The sequence below is a fragment of the Nyctereutes procyonoides genome, unplaced genomic scaffold, assembly GCF_905146905.1.
Source record: "Nyctereutes procyonoides isolate TBG_1078 unplaced genomic scaffold, NYPRO_anot_genome, whole genome shotgun sequence".
NCBI classification, from domain to species: domain Eukaryota; kingdom Metazoa; phylum Chordata; class Mammalia; order Carnivora; family Canidae; genus Nyctereutes; species Nyctereutes procyonoides.
The window spans coordinates 59,392,783-59,413,857 of NW_026575140.1; the positions used below are offsets into that span (position 1 = coordinate 59,392,783).

The window sequence follows — 21,075 nt, forward strand, 5'->3', positions numbered from 1 at the left end:
TCCCTGGGCAAAGCAGTAGTTAAACTCCTGGAGTAGACGCTTGCTGTCTCACACTGTGCTGCTCCCTTCTCTCAGTTGTGTGCTTTTGAACTTGTCACCTCCTCCTCTCCAACCCAAATAAGAAATTGTGACAGCTCTTAAAAGTGAGTCATGCCTGTGTCATCTATTTGGACTTGATTATTAAAAATAAATTCTCACAACTGCTGTGAGCCAGCTATTGTTTAAATCAAAATTTCAGAACACTATCAAAAATTCTAGACATTTTCTTCCTGTGTATTTATAATTGGGATTTAAAAAGTGATCTTTGTGTTAATTTTCAAGATGCATCAATTCCTAAGAAACTTTGTGATGGAAAGGTTTAAGCCACCCTTACACTTACATGTTATTCTTAGGACTCCTAATTTTGGTGATGCTTATCTGACAAACTTATATGCTAGCTCCATTGTACACATTATTTATTTCTTGCTTCAAAGTATATTTCAGAATTTTCTTTTCAAAATGTGAATTACTATTTTGCTTTTAGTTGGGAGCCTAGCATTTGCTGAACTGAAGAAGTTAATCCAACACTGAATTTGTCGTTTGCGCTTGACAGATGTCCAGATTAACATAAAACGTTGTCTTAGCGATGGATGTGACACTAGAATTCATGGTCTGAGGGCTGTTGGCTTTCAGAGAGTTAAGACGTCTGGGGTCTCCGTGTCAGATGCTTCTGCCATCTGGTACTGGTCTCTGCTGACCTCTCTGGTGACGGCGTCCATGGAGACCAACCCTGCCTTCGTCCAGACAGTGCTGCACAACACGCAGTAAGTCCCCCTCTCCGCCTGACCCTGAGACTCTGTGGCTTAGCCCTGGGCACCTGGGTGTGTCTTGTCTGCTTTCGGCTCCCGTTTTGGGATGGGGATCACAGGCGCCGTTCTGTTCCTCACCCATGGGGCAGGTTGCTCACATTCATGGAGCACTTTGTATCAGATACAGCACCTTCAGATGCTGTGCGTTATTTACCTACTCACATTGTGAAACATGTAAAACTTACTCCTGTGTCACCGATGAGGGTCCTGTGACGCTCCCCAAGGTGTGTCACCGGGCAGGGTTGCACCCCTGGGAATCACGCCTTGGAACTCAAGGTTGAGTGAGAATCTTTTCACTAATGAGGGAGATCTTCTCAAAGATACTAAACAATTTATTTTTAAATGTAGAGAGCACCTTTGAAAATAAAAATTAAGAAGGTAAAAGTAAGTTAAAATGAAGTAAAAAATTAAAACTTTATTAAATTTAAATTAAAAAAAATTAAACATTAAAAATCTAAAGAAACCCCCCAAAACCTTTTAGGGCAAAAAGCCACAGTGGTAACAGCCAAGACAAAAAGTAGTGACATGTAACCTTAAAAGCAAGGAAGTACTCGTGTTATATTTAAGTTCAGTCCCTGAGAGAGAGATTACTGATAGGGTTCCCTGGATGTCCTGTGAGAATGTTTGTGGTTGCTGTTAAGTGAACTTTTTCCTGTGGGCAGGGCCACGTATGGAGACCCATATTTGTCCATACTCCTCTGTCATGCTTCCTGTTTAAAATTGTGTTAAAAACATCAATTAGAAACTTGGAGAAATATTGCCAGTACAGTACAAACAGCTTTTATTTCCTTCTGAGCCACTTGAGAATGGTCTGCAAACCTGGTGCCCAGTTGTCCCTGAGTATACAAGTGTGTGTTTCCTGCCAGCAGGGAGTGTTCTCTGCCCCTTTCTAGCTCAGGAAGTTCATGGGATACACAGTGCTGTCATCTAGGCCTCAGGTCTCCTTTGGGTCTCTCACATTGTCCCAGGAATGGCCTGTGTGGCAAAAGGACCCAGGCCACACTGTGTTTCCTTGTCATGTCTCCTTAGGCTCCTTCCGTGTGGACCAGTTCCTCAGTCTTTCCTCTATGTTAAGACTTTGAGGTTAATGAAAATTATTTCTAGGAGTGTTGTTCAGTTTTGGTTTATCTGATGTTTCATAATGATTAAATTTAGGTTTTATGTCATTAGCAGGAGTATCACAGAAAGAGGATGTGTTCTCATTGCATGTCCCGTCAGGTGACCCACAACGTTAGAGTGTCCTCTGCTAGTTCTGCTCATATTAACTTTGACACCTTGAAGGAAGTGGAGTCTGCCAGATTTTTCCATTGTAAAGGGATTTTTTTTGTCTTGGTATAGTATTTTGTGAGGATGTGCTTTGAGACTGTAAATGTCCCATTCTTCCTCAAACTTTATATGGGTGTGGACTCATGGTTTCCTGTGGGTTACATCACAGTGTTGATATCTAGACTGGTCCAGATTTGGCCAGTGGGAACTCCATTAGCCTGGTTCATGTGTCCTTTTGACATGTCCTCAGCAGCTTGGAATGCTTCCTTACTTTCTAGAACAACAGAGATCGCAGGCCTGTCTTGAATGCTCCCTGTGTTAGTCCCGGAATCAGCCATTGTTTCTGAGGAGTCATTATCCCTTTTAGTGGAGAATGATATTTAGGAATGAAACACATGGAGCTCATTGCAGGTGGGGTATTGCATATCTCAGGCCCTCTCAGTGGACCCCATGAGGAAGTACGTGTTGTACATACGTAATATGCACATGTGTGTAATATGCACATTGTGTACGTTACATACATTTACAGCCATATTCATTTCTGTCTTTGGTGCTGGAGTTTGCAGTGATACTCGGTCCTGATCCAGCACCAGTGTTCATTCTAGTTTTCTCTCTGTAATTGCACCTCTCTTCTCTGATGATGAGAAAACTGCTGCCCACCTCCCTTATTACATTTACTTATTTAATTAGTCCTAATCAACGTAAGCAGTGTTCCATCTCCCATGCTCTCACCTGGACACTCTCCTCACCCGACTCCTGCTCCAGCACCATTGGCAGGGCTTCTGCAGGGCTGTCCTTGTGCACGTGCTCTGCTGGATCCCCTGGATCCCCTGGCCTGGCACCAGGCCGCTCTCCTGGGTTTGCAGTGGCCCTAGTGGGCCATCCTGTGTGCAGATCCTCTCTCACGGTGCTCAGCACCCCATCAGGGGCCACCATGCTGCCATGCCCTCCCACCCAAACACACAAGTGCCTGCCTTATGGACTGAGCTTTCAGGAAGGGGAAGAAGGAGAGCTCTCTACCTTATTTTTGTGAAGATATGTTAGGTTGTTGAATGGATATATATAAAGTTTGTATATCTAAACAGTTGTAATTGTTAATCTGCAATTATGTTTTTACTCCTCATGTTTAAGTATCGGTGATCTAAAGCTACTGTAGAATTTTTTGAAAAATTTTCAGTGAGGAAAAATAAAAAACATTATGAAGCAAAATTGTTTACTTGTCTCAGTAGAAATAGATCTGGTCAATCACTGCATGCTCATGTGCAGTGCTGAACTCACAGAGCAGCTGCATTTGGTGTGGCTGCTGTCCTGCACGGCTCCTTGTAGGGCAAGGGAAGAATGAGAGCAGAGGGAGGCTGACACAGTATTGGCTTTATATTAGTGTCTCTGTCTTGAAATAGAAATAAATTGTTCGAGGGATTCTCATTATTGTTACCATATAATTGACTGTCAGTTGTAGAACTTTGAGTTATTTTTTTGTATCCCTTTAAGTTGTTCACAGTGGACTCACTCACCCAGCTCACTTGCTGGCATAAAGGAGGACCCTGTGATTTTTGGTTGCATAAATTTGTTTGATGGCTGCTAGTCTGGAGGAGGTAAAACTTCAGAAAGATTAACGTAAGAGGAGACGAAAGAAGAGAAACACTGAAGCAGACATTAAAGCAGAAACGTGGGCAGCCCCGGTGGCCCAGCGGTTTAGCGCCGCCTTCAGCCTGGGGTGTGATCCTGGAGACCCAGGATCGAGTTCCACATCAGGCTCCCTGCATGGAGCCTGCTTCTCCCTCTGTCTGTGTCTCTGTCTCTTTCTCTCTCTCTGTGTCATGAATAAATAAATAAAATCTTAAAAAAAAAAAAGGCAGAAAGGCCAAGAAACACAGGCAAGAATAGAAACTGTGACAGGTGCTCATATGTTTAGGAGGAAAGAAAATTCCTGCATGTCTTTAGATGCTATCGATCTTACAATCGTATGTATAAATAATCTTCTTACTGGGCCACAACCTGCTCGGCCTCTGCGGGGTCACATATCTGAAGAACTTTGGAGTTTTCTGTAGAGTTTGTGTGTCTTTGCCCACCCTACATGAAATGAGAACTTGTTCCCAAAGAGTGAGATGAGTCTTCGTGGAGGGAAATGGAACTCTTAAAAGAAAGAATAAATAAAAAAGAAGGAATTTCCATGAAGTTACTTGGCACCATGACTCCTAGGGGAAAAGCTGGCTTGATGTTGTGTGCCAAGTTCTCTGTGGGAACACTTTGTGAGGGATTAATCCCAACAGGTGCCTAACAATTTGGTTTTCATCAAATATTATGAAATTACCTTTTTGCCTGGATTTGTTCTGATTTTCCATCTCACAATTGCAGGAAGGCACTACAGCACATGCCTCCACTTTCCCTCTCACCAGGATCTACAGATGTCTCAACTTTCCTGTCTCCCAACGTTCTAGAAGAGGTGGACAGCTTCCTCTTAAGGATAACTAGGTAAAGTCCAGGTTGATGGGATGAGGCTTATAAGGGTAGATGGTCTGTATGCTTGTTAAAGTCTTTTTTTTTTTTTTTAATTTCTAGTGTTTTAAATATCAACGCTAAAAATGGCTCATTTTTAGTGACTGAAGAAAGTGAAATCATAGTTTAGCCCTCTAAGCTCCATTATCTAGTGACACCACCTGACCCCAGGGGGTGGGTATGGAGGTGGGGGGGCCTCTGATGCAGCCAGAACAGGTGTCTCAGAGTCCCCAGAGCAGAGGCTCTCCACCTGTTTGGAGCCCCAGCCCATGGCCTCACCTGGCACCTGCTGCCTCTATGTAGGTGCTCACACCACTCATCTGTGGGCCCAGGCAAGGCTCCTTAGTGGCTTGACAGGCAGTGCTTGCTGTCCTCTGTCCTGTTTCCACCTGGCCCTGAGGGCACTGTGTCATAGTGCCGACAGTTTGAAAAGTTGCAGTGTAATGGGTTTAAAAAGACAGGCATGTGTTGGAGCACACCTGAGGTAAGTTGTTGGTACTTGGGGGAATGAGCTCTTGACGTCTTGCTAGTATTCGTTCTTTGTAGCAGAGGCTTTTTATGTAGCAGCTTTTTTATTGTGGTTTATTTGTTGTTTGGTTGATACAGTCTGACTTGTTAAAATTGATATTGTTAGTATTATTTAATAGTTACAGAGTAAGGGCACAGAGGTAAGGATTGAATTTCCTTGTCCTATGGGTTGATTTAGTTTTTCTTTAGGTTATCTTGTGGATTTTGAGAAAGTATGTCTGATGAACACAGAGAAAGCATGTGTTATGTGATTTTACTGATGCTGGTCAGTGATGTGGGATTTGGGCTGCCTGGGTTTTCTCATGATTTTAAGAAGTGAAAAGTTTTTTGCTCTTTGTTTATAGCTGCTGTTCGACTCCAGAGGTGGAGCTGACTCTTCTGGCCTTTGCACTAGCAAGAGGAAGTGTTGCCAAAGTGCTGAGCTGTCTGTGTACCATTGCTGACCACCTGGACACACGCTACGATGCCTCGTCCCTCATCTCCTCCATGGCATCAGTCAGGCAGACCCTGCTCCTTAAATACGGTAAACGAGCAAGGCGTGCTGGACCAGCTGCAAACCCATCACTAACCTGGCATCCTCTTATATCCTCCATGATTCCGGGATGACATAGCCTCTCCTACAGGGGAGGGCAAAAAGAAGAGGGTATGGGCTCATTGATGGCAGCATCAGAAGAGGGCCTGAGTGTCCCTGGGGTTGTACTCTTGGGATTTACTGGCCTGATCACTTAGGCTTAGTGGCCATTTGATCACAGCCATCCTGGAGGAGGTGCAGGTGTGTCTCTGTGTAGACCAAGAGGTTTGGGAAGCTGGAGTACCTTCCATCTCAGGGAGGGAGGGATCCTGGTCTTAGACTTGCACCCCTCTGCCATCCCTCTTGAGAGCTGCCTGCCTGCCACCGCTTTGCCCACCAGGGCTCAGCAAAGAGTCCACCTTCGTGCTTTCCTGCTGACCAGGATGGGCCTTCCTAACCCTTCTCAGTGGATGTGGGAGGAACAGCTTATTCACTGTCTCGGCCTCTAGTGCTAAAGATTCTGTCCACAAAGTCCAGTATCGGATCCCATCCTGTTCAGTTAGAGCGGCAGACAGTGCTGTCTCTGCCATGATATTTGTACCTTTGCCTTAATACAACTTAATCATTTATTTTATGTTTAATAATTAACGGTCATACTGTTGATGTCTGGTAAATCCAATTTTCCCCCTAAATTTGAAGAGGTCATTTTGTTGTGGGGTTAAGGGGCCTGTAGCAAGCACAGCTGGATGGCAAGGGTATGTAGTGTTTGGAAAATACTCTCCAGGAAAGTTATCGATTCACATGAGCAGTTATTTGGGCTGGGAGCACTGGACAGGGGAGTGATGCATGCAGGAATGTTTGTTATTGGCAGTGTCCTAGTTCTGGATTGGGTTCTAGGTTAATGGGTATTCATCATAGTCTTAACACAAAAGGGAAAGGAAGAAAAGCTTTCAGGTCATCGTAGCAAATGGTACTTTTAAAAATTCTTAAAACTTTCAAAATTTGCCTTCAGGTATATTAAAGGAACAACACCCAAGACCCTAAGATATTATTTATATATTTAAATGCAATTATAATAAAATTAAGTATTGTCTCCAAAACACCATTTTAGGAATCCATCTCCCAAACTGTGAATCTGTGGTATGAATCTGTATCTTATGATGTGCTTTGTTTCAGAATAGTAGTTATTCTAGAGACCTCTTCTTGGAATTACATAGGGATGTAGAGCTCTGCGTGGTCTGTTTGAGGAAGGCATGGAAGAACGGTGCCAGCTTTTGTCCAGTATAGCTTCTCTGTTTTAGCTGTTACATGAGTGCATTTGCAGTCAGCAGTGTGGGGGCCACCTGTGCTCCACTTCCACTGGCATGCCTGCTAGCTTTTATTTTTTTACAAACTAGCACCACCTTCAACCTCTCATTTCAACCTCTATTTTTCTTCGATCAGGTAAACCTCTTCAGCTGACCCTTCAGGCCTGTGATGTTAAAGGGAAAGAAGAGAAATCAGGGCCTGAAAACCTCCTTGTCGAGCCGTGGACGAGAGATGGTGAGTGGTGGGTCTGTCCATGTTTGGTGAGCAAGAGAGGCCGCAGTGTGTCCTCTGGCTGTGGGGACCGTGGGCTGGGCCTTGGGCTGCTTAAGACATGTAGGCTGTGCACCAGGTCGGCCTTCATAAGGCAGTGGTTCTAGAACCATCTGTGCCTTCTGTAGGGCAGCCCGGGTATCCCGCTTGGTGTCAGTCACATGTAATGGCTTGCATATACTTGAGCCCTCCGATTTTGAAAAGCGAGGACTCTTCCTTTTGGAATCTAAAAAGTCACCATTTTAAAAAATTGATTGTTTTTAAAGATTTTATTTTTTTTATTCATGAGAGGCACAGAGAGAGGGGCAGAGACACAGGCAGAGGGAGAAGCAGGCTCCCTGTGGGGAGCCCAGTGAGGGACTTGATCCCAGGACCTCAGGGTCATGCCCCGAGCTGAAAGCAGACGCTCAACTGCTGAGCCCCCCAGGCATCCCAAAGTCACCATTTTTAAATTCAGATGATTTTTCTATTGTGTTGTCCTAAAGCATTAAAAACCTCAGCAGGGATGGATGGATGGATGGATGGATGGATAGATAGATAGATAGATAGATAGATTAATTAATTAATTAATTAATTAATTAATTAATTTTAAAAAAAACCCTCAGCAGGTCCGAAGCATATTGCTGAAAAGATAGTTAAGGGGAAGGGTCTATCTCAGTATGGCTCACCTGGATCTGGAATGTCTGGAAGAAAGCCTCAGTCTTCACTTGGTACCAACACAGAGCTGTGAAGGCTCTCTCTCACGTGGTGTGGGCCCTTTGCCTTGTCCCAGGGTGTCGGTGAGGCTCTCCTCATCCGTCTTGTTGGCCAACTGGCTCACTTCCTGCGTGTGCCCCCGTAGGGTAAGTGGACTGTTGGGAACATGGCTAATTCAGCCCAGGAAGGGAAATGTGCTGGCAGCCATCAAACACTGGCACGAATTGCCCTCCTGCTTTGAATTTGCTTTCTCCTGAGCCTTCCTCACGGACACCTGCGTTCTTGGCGGTCGCCTCTCCTCTGTTCTATCCCCTGTGTGCTTCTGCTAAGGCCGCTTCCTCTCCCTGGTGGACTTTACAGGCCACAGACCCTTGCTGCGCAACCTCTGCAGGAACATTTCCTTCACCTGCTAAGGGCCACACAGGCTGCTCACTCCCCCACCACACTGTGGGCTCTTGTCCTCCCTCCCTGACCCAGGACAGGCAAGACCACTCTGCCAAAGGCTCTGCATTTTTCTTCACTCTCTGGAGAGTCAGGAGTTTTGTCTCCAGAGCATAGAAGACAGAACCTTCTCATAACCTATAGGTGGATTTGTCTTGTACTCTCATCATCATCCACTGAAAAGTCTCTGTTTTATTTTATCTTTTTATTTTACTTTTATTACTCTTTCTTTTTTTTAAAGATTTTATTTACTTATTCATGAAAGACACAGAGAGAGAAAGGCAGAGATGTAGGCAGAGGGAGAAGCAGGCTCCAGGCAGGGAGCCCGATGTGGGACTCGACCCTGAGACCATGGATCACGCCCTGAGCCAGAGGCAGGTGCTCAACCACTGAGCCACCCAGGCATCCCTTTTATTACCATTTCAAATCATGTCCCATCTATTCTTCTTTTATTTAAGACTTTTCTTTAGAGCAGTTTTAGTTTATAGCAAAATTGGAGGAAGGCACACAGCATTCCTGTATAACCCCTTCCCCCATGCACCGCCTCCCCCATGATGAGCGTCACTCCAGAGGGAGGCATTTTCTTACTGAGGATGGGCTTATGTCAACATGTTATAATCACTCAAAGTCCATAGGTAACCTTAGGATCCACTTTTCTTTTTCTTTTTATTCTTTTTTTTAAGATTTATTTATTTATTTATGTATTTGAGAGAGAGGACGTCAGGTGAAGGGGCAGAGAGGGAGAAGCCAACTCTGCACTGAGCAGAGAGCCTGACTCAGGGCTTGATCTCACGACCCTGAGATCACAACTTGAGCCAAATCCAAGGTCGATGCCCAAATGATTGTGCCCACCAGGCACCCCCTTTAGGGTCCACTCTTGATGTTGTATGTTCTGGGAGGTTAAACAAATGTATAGTGACATGTAGCCATCATTATAATACCACACAGTATTTTCAGCATCTTAAAAAACAGTATATGGATTTATAACTCTAGTCAAAGTCCAAAAGGACCTCACGTTTTTTTGTAGAATGAGAGTTGAGTACTGTGTTACTCTCCCTGTGACTCTTCTGCCCACTGCCCCTCCCTCCCTTCCACTTCCCTCCTGTGGATGGATCTTGTAAAATAGTTGTAGTTGGTGGGCTGGTAATTTTGGTTATGTTTCTGACAAGTACACAGGTGGGATGTGTGTGAGCCTTGGTTTCCCCTGGTCGCTCACTCCATGGCCATCACGGTCTGTGTCTTGTAACTCTAGGTTTGGGTCTCTGTTGCTCACTACAGAAAGTGAGTCTGGGGAGATAGGTCAGGTAGGGGAAGGTCCTTGCGGCCAGAACAGCTGAGTCTTGAGTGATTTCTTTCTTCCTTTACGGGGAAAGAGGCTCTTTTCCCTGGTAGACTTTAGGCTTCCCAAATACACAAAGTGCCGCTCTGGACAAGTGCCTTTTGCCGCCCAGAGTGCCAGAACCCCCACACTGACCCTCCGAACGGCCTACTTTCCTGTCCCGTATTCTAAAAGACTACCAGGTGCTACCGACAGAACGAAGGGGTAGATTTGTGAAATATTTTAAATCTGTGATTTGTTATTTATTTACTGTCATTTTAAGAAAAGAAATTGGGTGAGTAGGGGAATGATATCAAAACAGAGGGAGCTGTCTCAGGGATTGAGCATCTGCTTTCAGCTCAGGGCGTGATCTCAGGGTCCTGGGATCGAGTCCCACATTAGGCTCCCCACAGGGAACCTGCTTCTCCCTCTGCCTGTGTTCTGTGCCTCTCTGTCTCCCATGAATAAATAATAAAGTCTTTTAAAAAAAAAAAACCGAGCTGTAGGACATCACATGAGCTGTTTTTTTTTTTTTTTTTTTTTTTTTTTTACCAAGGAAAGAAAGAACAAAGTTTTATTTATTCACCTTTTAGGCTTTGGAAGAAACCTTTCGATGTGTGTTTGGTGGCAATGTCATTTAAAAAGTGTCTGATTCAGGGGGATCCCTGGGTGGTGCAGTGGTTTGGCGCCTGCCTTTGGCCCAGGGCGCGATCCTGGAAACCCGGGATCGAGTCCCACATCGGGCTCCCGGTGCATGGAGCCTGCTTCTCCCTCTGCCTGTGTCTCTGCCTCTCTCTCTCTCTCTCTCTCTCTCTCTTTCTCTCTCTCTCTGTGACTATCATAAATAATAAAAAAATAAATAAAAAAAATAAAAAGTGTCTGATTCTTTCAATGTAGTTACCGCTTCAGCTCCTTTGAGACAAATGGCCAGTGCGGGTGGTCAGTTAATGGAGGCCTTGAGCACACAGCAGAGCAGCTCACAGATTAGGGTTACTGGAAGTGAGTTGTGTGGGTTTCTTACTGTGTGGCTTCCTCGCTTACCACGTAGTTACTGTTCCGCAGAACTAGGTCCTGCCCTAGCTTCTTCTTTCTCTGAATGAGACTGTGCTCCTTTGGGTTTAACTTTCTTAGTTTTGGTGACACTTTTGCATATTGTCTCATGGGGATTCAACTTCAAACATTTTTGTCTATTGAATTTAGTGTAATGAAGGCAGCAGCATGAGGCAGGTTTAATCTTTGGGTCTTGAGCAGGCGGAGTGGTTTACGGCGAGTTCATGGTTCCTGATTGAGTGGTTGGTGCTGATGTGGGCATGTGTGTGCATTTTATCATTTACAGATGTTTGAAAGAGAAAGACAGCCTTGGGTCTGGTAACAGACCTTTTTGTGGATTATTAAAGGATAATAGCAACAAAAGAGGTAAACCATGATTCATACAAATCTAAAGTGGATGGTTACACTGTTTATCTCATTAATGAGTGAGAGACCAGGGAGGTGTTATGCACAGTTCAAAGGAGAATTCGTAAGACACATACAGACAGTAAGAATGCCACAGGGACCTGCAGGTAGGTGCAGCATTGATCAGTCTTCAGCAGGTACCTTTCCACAGAACACCGTCTTTATTTCTGCAGACAGAACCGTCCACACAACTGTCTTTATTCTACGGTTTATGGAGTTGAGTAGCTCACAAACCATGAACGGTGGAGGGAGTGCAAAGAGTGTGGCCAGCGTTTCTGCCTGTGTCAAAGTCTTGCACAGTCTTTCCTTGCCAGAGTGTTCCTGAAGTTCCATCATCCCTGCGTTGTCCTCTAGACCCACGTGCCTTTAACCTGGTCAAGCATCAGGCAGGTTTAGGAATGGCATGGAAAGACGACTGGCGGTCCTATCTTTTGTGTGTTTGAATTCAAGTCACAATCTGTATAAATTTGATATCTCTTTATTGCTACCTCAGAGCAGGGCTGCCAGTGTGGTTGGGAAGCTTGTGTGCTGAGGAGGCCGTGCCTGGCCACAGGCTGTTAGGTGGGGTTGGCAGTGAGCTTGCACCTATATAGAGGGGAGCTCTCTTCCTGAGTTTTATGAAAATACCAGGTAGACTAGTTATACCCCCGACCCCCTACTCTCCGTTAGTTCTTAGGGTCATGACAAGGGAGTCAGTCGTCCTCACTTCAGTGTCTTCCTTTTGCAGGGTTTCTTACAGAGACGGGAAAGACCAGAGCAAGTACCATTTTTTCTGCAGGAACTGAATCTGCCTTCCAAGTTACACAGATCAGGATTATGGTAATTCTCACGCTACCCTTTTTAAGCAATGTTACTGCTATTTTTAAACATAGAGTCATGTTTCCAAGTCCCTGTCACTGGATTTTCACCTCTCGCTGAGTGATTATCCCATGCCAGGACTGTAGCGGAGCACCGGGCACAGAGATGAGTAGATTTTTGTCTGGGAATGTGTGAGTATGAGGATTGAGAAAGATAAGGGCTCTCTTCTTAGGAAGCAGCTTTTTAATTTTTTCCAGGACTTAATGTATTCAAAATATCATTTTGAGTTTCCCTTTAAGCCATTTGAATTTAACCATGTTATTTGGAAACAAAACAGCCACAGGATTTTTGTACCTTCCATGTATTTGAGCTAGATCTCTGTTTCTAGGTTCGACGTGGTGGCATCGGTGCCCAGTGTGGGTTGGTGTTTGCCTATAACTCATCTTCTGAAAAATTTCATGCCGAAGAACACTTCAAAAGGTTTGAAAAATATGACAAGTGGAAGCTTCAGGAATTCAGGCAATTTGTAAAGAGCAGGTAAGGAACAGAATAAAAATCTTTGTAGTTAATAAGTCCATATGTGTTTTCTTACTGGCAAAATATGCTTTCGTATCTTTGTGGAAGAGCTGCTCCTGGATATCCCCAGTGGTCAGGAACATTCATTGCTTTCTAACAGTATCTGTGAAAACATGTTGTAATTTGCTTGTAGATTCTTAACTTGGTCCCTTCTGTAACCAGGCATATGCATCTCCAGAATGGCTGGGTACTGATGCGTGCCTGCACTGTCATGAGTGTTACCTAGTCACTGGGAAGCTTACTGATACTCCAACCTCCCCCCTCCTAATCATGCTTTTATTGGAGATACTTTTAATCACTGACTCTGCCCTGAGCCTGATGCTGGGTGCAAAAGAGATGCAGTGAACACGTCGGCACGGTCCCTGCTCTGTGTTGCTCACTGTCAGCTCACAGTGTCAGCACTGGGCAGGAGGGGTGGGGGCTCTGGGAAGAAAGACCCTGGAGCGAGTGTTGTTTGTAGAAAGAGCTACAAAGGACGACATACCTTGGAACCGCCACAGGAAGAAGTGGAAGGAGAGATCCTGAGCAAAGAGCAGAGCAGACTTGAGAACTCGGGTGAAGTATGGTGAGCTCAGGGACTTGCAAGTATCAGAAGTGTACTGTGAGGTGGAGAGTGGCGGGACAGGAGCTAGAGGGCCGGAAGGCAGCCTGAGTCAAGGCTTGGGCTTGATCCTCTAAGCAAGGATAGGGGGCTAGCATGGAGGGAAGAATAAGGAGACCAGATGTGTGCCTTACCAGTACTGTTCTGTGTCACACTGCATGTTGTGTGTGGCCAGGGAGAGCCAGCATGGAAGCTGGATGGAGTAGGAGGGGGAAGCCAGAGGCAGGGGTCACCTCACCACAGCAGCACTGTCAGTGATGGGGAGGTGGTGGCCCAGTGAGAGACCACCAGAAGGTGACTGAGTGTAGAGCAGAGGAGTAAGGATGCCGCAGGCACCGGGAGAGCCAGGAACTTAGGACTAGGCAGGTGAGGCCACTGGGAGTGTCCTTCTCTATAGAAAATGACTTGGGGAAACAGTCTTTGGGGAAGCTGATGAGCTCTGTGTTGGTTCTGTTGAACTTGAGGTCTCAGCAGACTTTGAAGTACTTGGCAGCTCATTGGACATGTGCGTTGGAGCTGGGAAGAGGTATGAAAGGTACCAACAGGAGAGACATTTAAAGGATGATTTAAGTGAGTTAGATGATTCTGGAAGAGTATGTGGCCTGGGAGAGAAGAGAGACCCTATAGCTCAGCATGCTGACAGGCAGCAGGGAGGCCCCCGTGTGTCATCGCAAAGCCAAGGGCCGTGATGCTAAAGGAAGAGAGTGGGCAGCAGTATCACATGCTACCCAGGCTCAGGTGGATAAAGTCTGCAAGTGGACCTGCCCGGTTCAGCCCAGAGGTCATTGGTGAGCCTCAGGCAGCCTTGCCCCCCTCATTCCTAGCAGTGAGTTAACAGAGCTGAGCCCCAGACTTGTCTTGGGTGACGGGGTGCTAGACTACCAGAAGCCCTTAACTGTCATCCAGAACTGTGTTGCCAAGCTTGGGTGTGTGTACGTGTCCCCAAGGACTGTGTTCAACATGGATCCTGATTGGTAGTTCTGGGTGGAGACTCTGGTAAGAAGCTCTTGGGTGATGGCATTCCCCACCCGTGGACCACACTTTGAATAGCATGGATCTAGAACAACTCTCTCTGTCTGCTGGACTTGGTTTGGTGGCATTCCTGACCGATGGTTGCTCAGCCTCTGGAATCCCCTTCCTGCTGGAGAACTCACTGCCCTTCAGTGGTTAGATTATGTTCAGTTGATCACTACTGTTAATTCTAGGCCTCTAACTGAACTTGAACAAGTCCCCTTCACTCCTAAAATCTTCCTCCCCACCATATATGTATATGATTTTTCAAAAGGTTCCCCCCCTTTTTTTTTTTTGATGATGATAACTAGAAATTATACTTGTTTTTAAGCAGCTCTGTCCTATTCTTGGAACAGATTAAAATAAGTTTTTTTCCCTAAACCTGCTGTTAAATAAGATCTTTCACCCCTTATGTAGGTCTTTCTTTTACCCTAGATGTAGGCCTATTCACTACTCCCTTGCTGATTTTAGCTTCTGGCTCCAGCCTGCACTGCTCTGAAATCTTGGTCTGGTTGGCCTGCATGGTATCAATCTCTCTCCAGTTTGCAGATCAAAATGTTAATGTACACGTACCTATCTTCTTCCTTTTTCTTTTCTTTTCTGTCCTTCTGGCCAGATGTGGGTAAGTCAGCTTGCCCCTGTGCCCACTGGCACTGTGCATACTTAGGAGGGTGAAGTTCTCTTTTCTGCCCTCTGCCTGCTGTGTGGTGTAGTGAACAAGGATGCTTCTCTGTGCTCTCTGACTCTAGCCAGCTGTCTCTCTCTCTGAAAGAGTTTCTTAATGGCTGCCACAGAGCAAATTTAAAAATCTTCCAATGTGATATTGATGAAATGGTTTTGGGTTAGGACAGAATACTACCTGTGCTATTGGTTTTTAGGATTAATTATGTCATGAAATTTTTACGGTAAGAGGAGAACATTTTTTTCTCCCTGCTACAGAACCTACTCAGGACCTTAATCTTTACATCTTCTTGCCGTGCATGCCCATGTTAGCTCGTCCTCACAGAACACACACGTGTAGCTAGCTTGCTAGCTATATTACAGGATAAGTACTGGAAAGTTTTACAGATGTGACTTGAAAAGACTGTCTTTTTCTCCTTTGGTTATTTAATTCCTGAAAAGGGAGTACAATTCAAATGTCTGGTTTGTAAACAGAAGTGGCTGGAGTTGTGCTCCCTTTAGCTTCCCTGGAAGGACCTTTTAAGGAACAGGAAAAAAATTGGAGGCTGACAGTTTCCTTTTTTGGAGCTATAGGATCTGAACGCTCCCTGGCTTTTACCCTCCAGTTGTTGCAAGTGCACCGAACCTCAGGCTCATCGTCCATATAGTAGCCAGACCTAGGGAAAGAAAACGATGGAACCTGTCTCTCCTTTGGATACTTCTAGAAGCACACAGTGGTTGTTGCATTGTTCCTTCCTCCTGAGTTGCTCATCTCCGATGCCTCGGTTTCATGTCTCATTCTTCAAATATGCCAGCTATCTAGAGAAACAGACTTCCTCTTTAGTTCCTAGATTATATTTGGCACTGGTGCTGGTTCCTATGTCACGGATAAGGAGGCTGAGGGATGGGGAGGGGATCACCACCAACTACTTCACACACTTAGAGGCACCAGGTGCCACAACCTGTCCCTGGTTGTTAACTGCAGGCCACACATACAATTCAGTGCCACTCAGATGCTGCTTTATTTGTTAGACCCTTGAGAAGTGTAGAAATAGGAAAATGTTTTGTGATTACCATTGTGTTTACAGGGTTGGTTGCTCAGCTGATGACCTTGGCGAGGATGACCCTATTGGCTGGTTTGAGCTAGAAGAAGAATGGGATGAAGCAGATGTCAAGTTGCAGCAGTGCAGAGTTGCCAAAGTAAGCATTAGTGAGTTTTGGCCTTCACACATTTGCCCACTCCCTGCTTTTATTCTGTCCGTGTTTATGGAGTGGTTAGCATGTGCCAGCCCCGTGCCAGCCCCAGAGCCCTAGAGCCAAATCGGCCATGACTGTGCCCCTCACGGGGACACAGATGGATGAGACGCCACATACAGGGATGTACGGGGCTGTCACGGCCCAGAGAAGGAGAGTCTTACTGCACCCAGAGCTCACTAGGGGAGGCTTCCTGGGAAAGGTGGTGTGCTCCCAAGTGTTGAAAGTCGATGAAGTCCCCACCCACAGCCAGGCTGAGAGTGTGGGGTAGGGTGTCTGCAGCTGGGAAGCAGAAAGCACACTGGCCTAAGCGCACGAGAGATTGTCTCCATGGTTGTGAAAGGAGCAGTGATTATCCAGCTACCTCATTTTTTTAACCCTTAGTGTAAATCTTAGAAGCTTCAATATAAGAGAAATAAGAACTATCTTTAGGGCTCATATGTAGTAGGTGTTCAGTTAAGTATTTATACCTTCGAGTAGTGGAGTCTGAATGGCTCTTGACAAAGGAGCTTCTACTGCAAGACGCAGAGAGTTTGCACGCAAGTCGGGCTTTAAAATGGCTTTGTCTTTGAGCGGACAAGTCTGTGTCCTGGGCTATGGTTGTATTATTGTATTGTTGTATTGTATATTAGTTGGGGGCTTCCTTAGGGCATTTGTCGACTGTTTTTACCACATACCTGGTTTCTGTTTCAAAATGACTGGGCCACAGAGCAGATATATGTCTCTGATTCATCCTGTTTTACCCTATGCCGCGAAGAGGGAGTAATGCTGTTTTTCCTGTTGTGATCTTTCCCAAAGCCCGACACGATTCAGCACAACTTTTTTTTTCTGTTTGTTGAGATGTTGGGTTTCTGTTTTGTGCCCCGTGCTAGGGAGAGTGGAACCTAATTATTAAAGTCCTCGGGGGACCTTCCCAGAAGGGCATTTCTCTCTCTCCCATTCGTATTCCAGCTTCTGAGTCCTCCTTAAATCTCTCTGTCCTCCCTAGTATTTGATGGTGAAGTTCCTCTGCACCCGTCAGGAGTCGGCAGAGCGCTTGGGAGTGCAAGGTCTCAGCATTAGTGGGTATGTCCGGCCGAAGCGAGTGGAAGCGGAGCAGCACATTGTCTGTGCCCACTGCAGAAAGGATGGGGAGGAGAGTGTCTGCGGGACCACGCTACTCCTCAGGACGCTTCAGTTCACTCAGCAGCTTGCCCATGACCTGGTAGTGTTTCCTCAGTTGTTGAACCTTGTTCCTTGGGGAAAACTAATGGTGGCATTGAGGGAATGAACAGCCACCGGTGAAAGCTGACCTTTTGAAGCATGCGGTGTGAACGTTGTGCTGCTGTGATGATGTTGGAAGAGCAGGGGAGTGAGGTGCTGGCCACCAAGGGGGTCAGTGAATCAAGGACCAATGGAGGCGTATGGTGTCCCTGGGAGGCTTCCTACAATAGACTACAGGCAACCGTAGAGACCCCAGCTGTGATTGCCAGAGGTAGACTAGGGACACAAAACAGGTTTATGGGATTCCTGTCTCCTTTAAGTACTAGGAGAATTATTTCTGAAGTGCAGGTGAATGGTTTGTTCAATAAAGGTACCAAAATGTCAGGATTTAAAACCAGTTGTTTCTGATGCTGACTTGTAGAGTCACTCATGAAAACACAGTGACTAGTTGCTCCAGGGAAGCTTCTTGCCATTGTCACCGTGGAGAACACGACTTAACCTCTCGCACTCATCAGGGTGTGTTTGGGGGCTGTGACTCAGTTTACCTTTGGTGTGCTTGGTCTTTTATTCAAGTTCTCCGGTGGCAGCAGAACACATAAATGAGCAAATGCTCATCATGGGGATGTTTGGAGCCGCGGGTACACTGGAGCAGGACTCATGCAGCCAGGGGTCAGAGTGCATGCTGTGTAATCTCACTGGCACTCTGGGTATGGTGGTCAGGGAGCCTTCCTGGGTATGTTTGTGTGTGCATACATTTACACATGTGTTCTTACATATATGTGCACGCGCGCGCGCACACACACACACACACACACACACACACACACACACAGGTCTTGTGGAAAGTTTCACACCAGGAGTAGTTGTTCAGGTGCTCCTGAGTTGGGAAGCGTTAGTACTGGCTAATGGGAATTCTGCATGTGTGGCGCTGCCTCACCCGCTCACATCGAGGAGTAGATGAGTCATTACAATATTTCTCTGAGTGCATTTTTCATTGTATTTTTTCTGGTTTTTCTAATTTTTTAGGTGCAGCAGAAGGAAAGTGGCTTAAAATATAAATCTTTTCTGGACTTCGCGGGTCTTGATTTGCAGATCTTCTGGAATTTTTATAGTAAATTAAAGCAAAAGTAGGTCAGAATTTGTTATAAGGTGATAATCCTGTAAACAAAAGTGAAAATACTATTTTACATTCTACATATGTAGTTTTTTCTTCCAAGATTTTTAGACTTCTCACTAGTTTATATTGTTTTCATTTGAAAGAATTGGTTATTATTAAAGGTAACAGCTCACGTTTCTGTAACGTACTTTGGGCAGTGTTTCTGCAAACATTTTGTCATCTGATTCCCATCACAACCTGGTGGGGAAAGCAGGTCAGGGATTGTGGTAGTACCCTCATTTTATAGATGAGGACATAGGGTCAGAAATGTGTGTCTCTGCCCCACTGTGGACAGAGGCCGTCAGGGTCTGTGTGTTCAGACTCTACCTACCAAGATGTCCTTTTTTGCATCCTGCCTCTCTTCCTCTTGTTGGCATTGTTTGTACGGTGCTGACATGTGGAGGAGAGCCCTCTTAGACAGCTGCTGGCTTGGGAGGGTAAAAGCAGCCTGCCTCTTTGCCCTCTGATACCCTTTGTCTTTCTGTAGCCCGAGGGAAGAGTGCATCTGTGCCCAGACCCTGCTTCTGCGGCTCCTGCAGAGCTGCTTGTCAGTGCTGCAGAGAGACGGGCCAGCCACCCCCGAGGAGGCCAAGGCTCCCCGGCAGAGCCCTGGAGGGGCGGGGGCTGCCAAGGAGCTCCACGCACACTTATGCGACGGTAGGGACTGGGCTTCTTGAATGAGACTGTGTGCTGGCAACCTTCCAGGCCTCTTGCTGTGAGAACAGGGGTCCTGTGATCACACAGACCCAGGAGAGGGATCCCTGGTTTGGGAAATGAGTGTTTCTTTGAATCTTGTTGTGAGTTGTCCGAGAATTCACTCGTTAATGACTCTATCTCCTGGGTTCTGACACGGGTGTGTCACCCTGAGAGTATTGACTGTCGTGAAGACACTGGGCTGGGTGGAGGGCAGAGGGTAAGGATGAGCCAGGGATCACACACCTGGCCACGTGACAGTACTTTCAGGGCTGTGCCGGGTCGTGTCTCAAAGGGACAGGGAAATAATGAGAGGAAACCTGGCACGTGTGGTCGCTGTGTTAGTTGAGTGTGGTTTCCTGATACCGCCTTGCCGTGCAGAGGTACCATTCTCTGCGCGACAGGGAGTAGGGAGTTTGTGGGCAACTTAAAGCCCATGTGTGTGTTGAAAGTGAGTAGATGGGAAATATTAAAGCTGAGTCCATTATTCATTTTCCTCAGTGGTGGATAGGGTGGACGGAGACTCTGTGCCCATGGAAACATTAAAACAAGAAGTCAGGAACACCCTTCTCAGTGGGGCTGCCGTCTTTTTTCCTGATCGACAGAGCCGGAGGAGCCATCTCTTCACCATGATGGTAACCATTTGCATCACAAGTCTGGGGGATGACATGTATTAGTCATCTTCATTTTCTCTAAGTATCTCCTCAGTTTCAGTTTTCCAGATGTGTATGTAATACTCACTATGTGTGGAGCAGTGTGGGACACAGACCACTGAGGACCTAGTACCACCCTGCAGGAGGGGACAGAAGGTCAGAGCCTGCGCTCCCACAGCGGGGTGCAGTCTCCACCCTTTTAGTGATTCGCCTGCAACAAGCATTCTTTTTAACATTTTCATCTTTTATTGTGGGGAAATCTAAAATACAAAACTAGAGTAAATACAATACCTCCTGCCCCCTGTGTACCCATCACTTAGACTGTAAACTTGGGCTAATCTTGTTCATCTGTGATCTGGGTCTTCCACGCTCTCCCTGCCCTTCCCGCAGTATTATTTCAGAGTCCATCCCTGACCTCTTCATAAATATTTCAGATTATATCTGTCATGAAATGCAGCCCTTGCAGACACCGTCTCCTCATCACTCAGACATTAGTAGTGGCGGTAAAATATGCTTTCGGTATTTATAAGCATTATGTTACCAAGTGGACTAGCCTGTACAAAGATCCAGGTTTTTCATTCCGAAGGCAGTATTTCTGTGTGAAAAATGAGTGTGATACATGGAGAAAGATAATTAATGATAACGTAAGACAAGGAGAATTTTCTCTGCGGTTGGGCTCTGTGCTCAGCCTGGAGTCTGGTTGTGCCTCTCCCTGCCCTCCCCTTCCATGTGTTTGGGTACATGTGTTCTCTTTTTCTCTTTATCTCTCAAATTATTAAAAAAAATAAAAATAAAAACTTAAAAATTTCTCTCACTAAACCACACTGAAAACTTCTAGGTCAGGGAGATTCAGAGTTCCTGGCGTTCCAGTGATGGTGCAACACAGGGAAACATAAAGAGTAGCAAGGAAGCAGAATTACAGGCCAGTCTTACTTGTAAACATAGTTAGAAAAAACTAACAAAATATTAGTAAACCACTTCAGTAAAATACAAAGTCCTGACAGAGTTGAATTTACCCTAGAAACACAAGGGTGGTTTAAGGTTAAAAATTAGTAAATGAAGTCAGAGGAAGAAGGTATGTCAGTAAATAAAGAAAACATTTAAATAAGATTAAAAAAAATAATAAATAAATAAATAAGATTAAATTCTGTGGGTGATTAGAACTGTAAAACCATTAGCAAACCCAAAACAGAAAGAAAGGGACTCCCTCAACCGGTGGAGGACATGAACCTTTAATAAATTATATACTGGGTGAGTGGGCCACTAGAAGCATCTCTTTCAAAATGAGGAAGCAGACAGGATTTTTACTGGCCGCTGCTTCTCCATGATG

At 45.6% G+C, this 21,075-nt stretch overlaps 1 protein-coding gene across 3 annotated transcripts in view; it reads left to right on the forward strand.

Moving 5' to 3' along the window:
* ZZEF1 (zinc finger ZZ-type and EF-hand domain containing 1) overlaps positions 1–21,075 on the forward strand; it is a 103,378-nt gene that overhangs the window by 24,025 nt on the left and 58,278 nt on the right. For all 3 annotated transcript variants that reach the window (XM_055307200.1, XM_055307201.1, XM_055307202.1), the window contains exons 6-16: positions 593–803; positions 4,473–4,589; positions 5,486–5,664; positions 7,096–7,194; positions 11,868–11,959; positions 12,327–12,475; positions 15,875–15,986; positions 17,029–17,244; positions 18,270–18,370; positions 18,887–19,056; positions 19,594–19,727. In XM_055307200.1, coding sequence (XP_055163175.1) covers positions 593–803; positions 4,473–4,589; positions 5,486–5,664; positions 7,096–7,194; positions 11,868–11,959; positions 12,327–12,475; positions 15,875–15,986; positions 17,029–17,244; positions 18,270–18,370; positions 18,887–19,056; positions 19,594–19,727 — 1,580 coding nt within the window. The remainder of the gene's footprint in view (positions 1–592; positions 804–4,472; positions 4,590–5,485; positions 5,665–7,095; positions 7,195–11,867; positions 11,960–12,326; positions 12,476–15,874; positions 15,987–17,028; positions 17,245–18,269; positions 18,371–18,886; positions 19,057–19,593; positions 19,728–21,075) is intronic.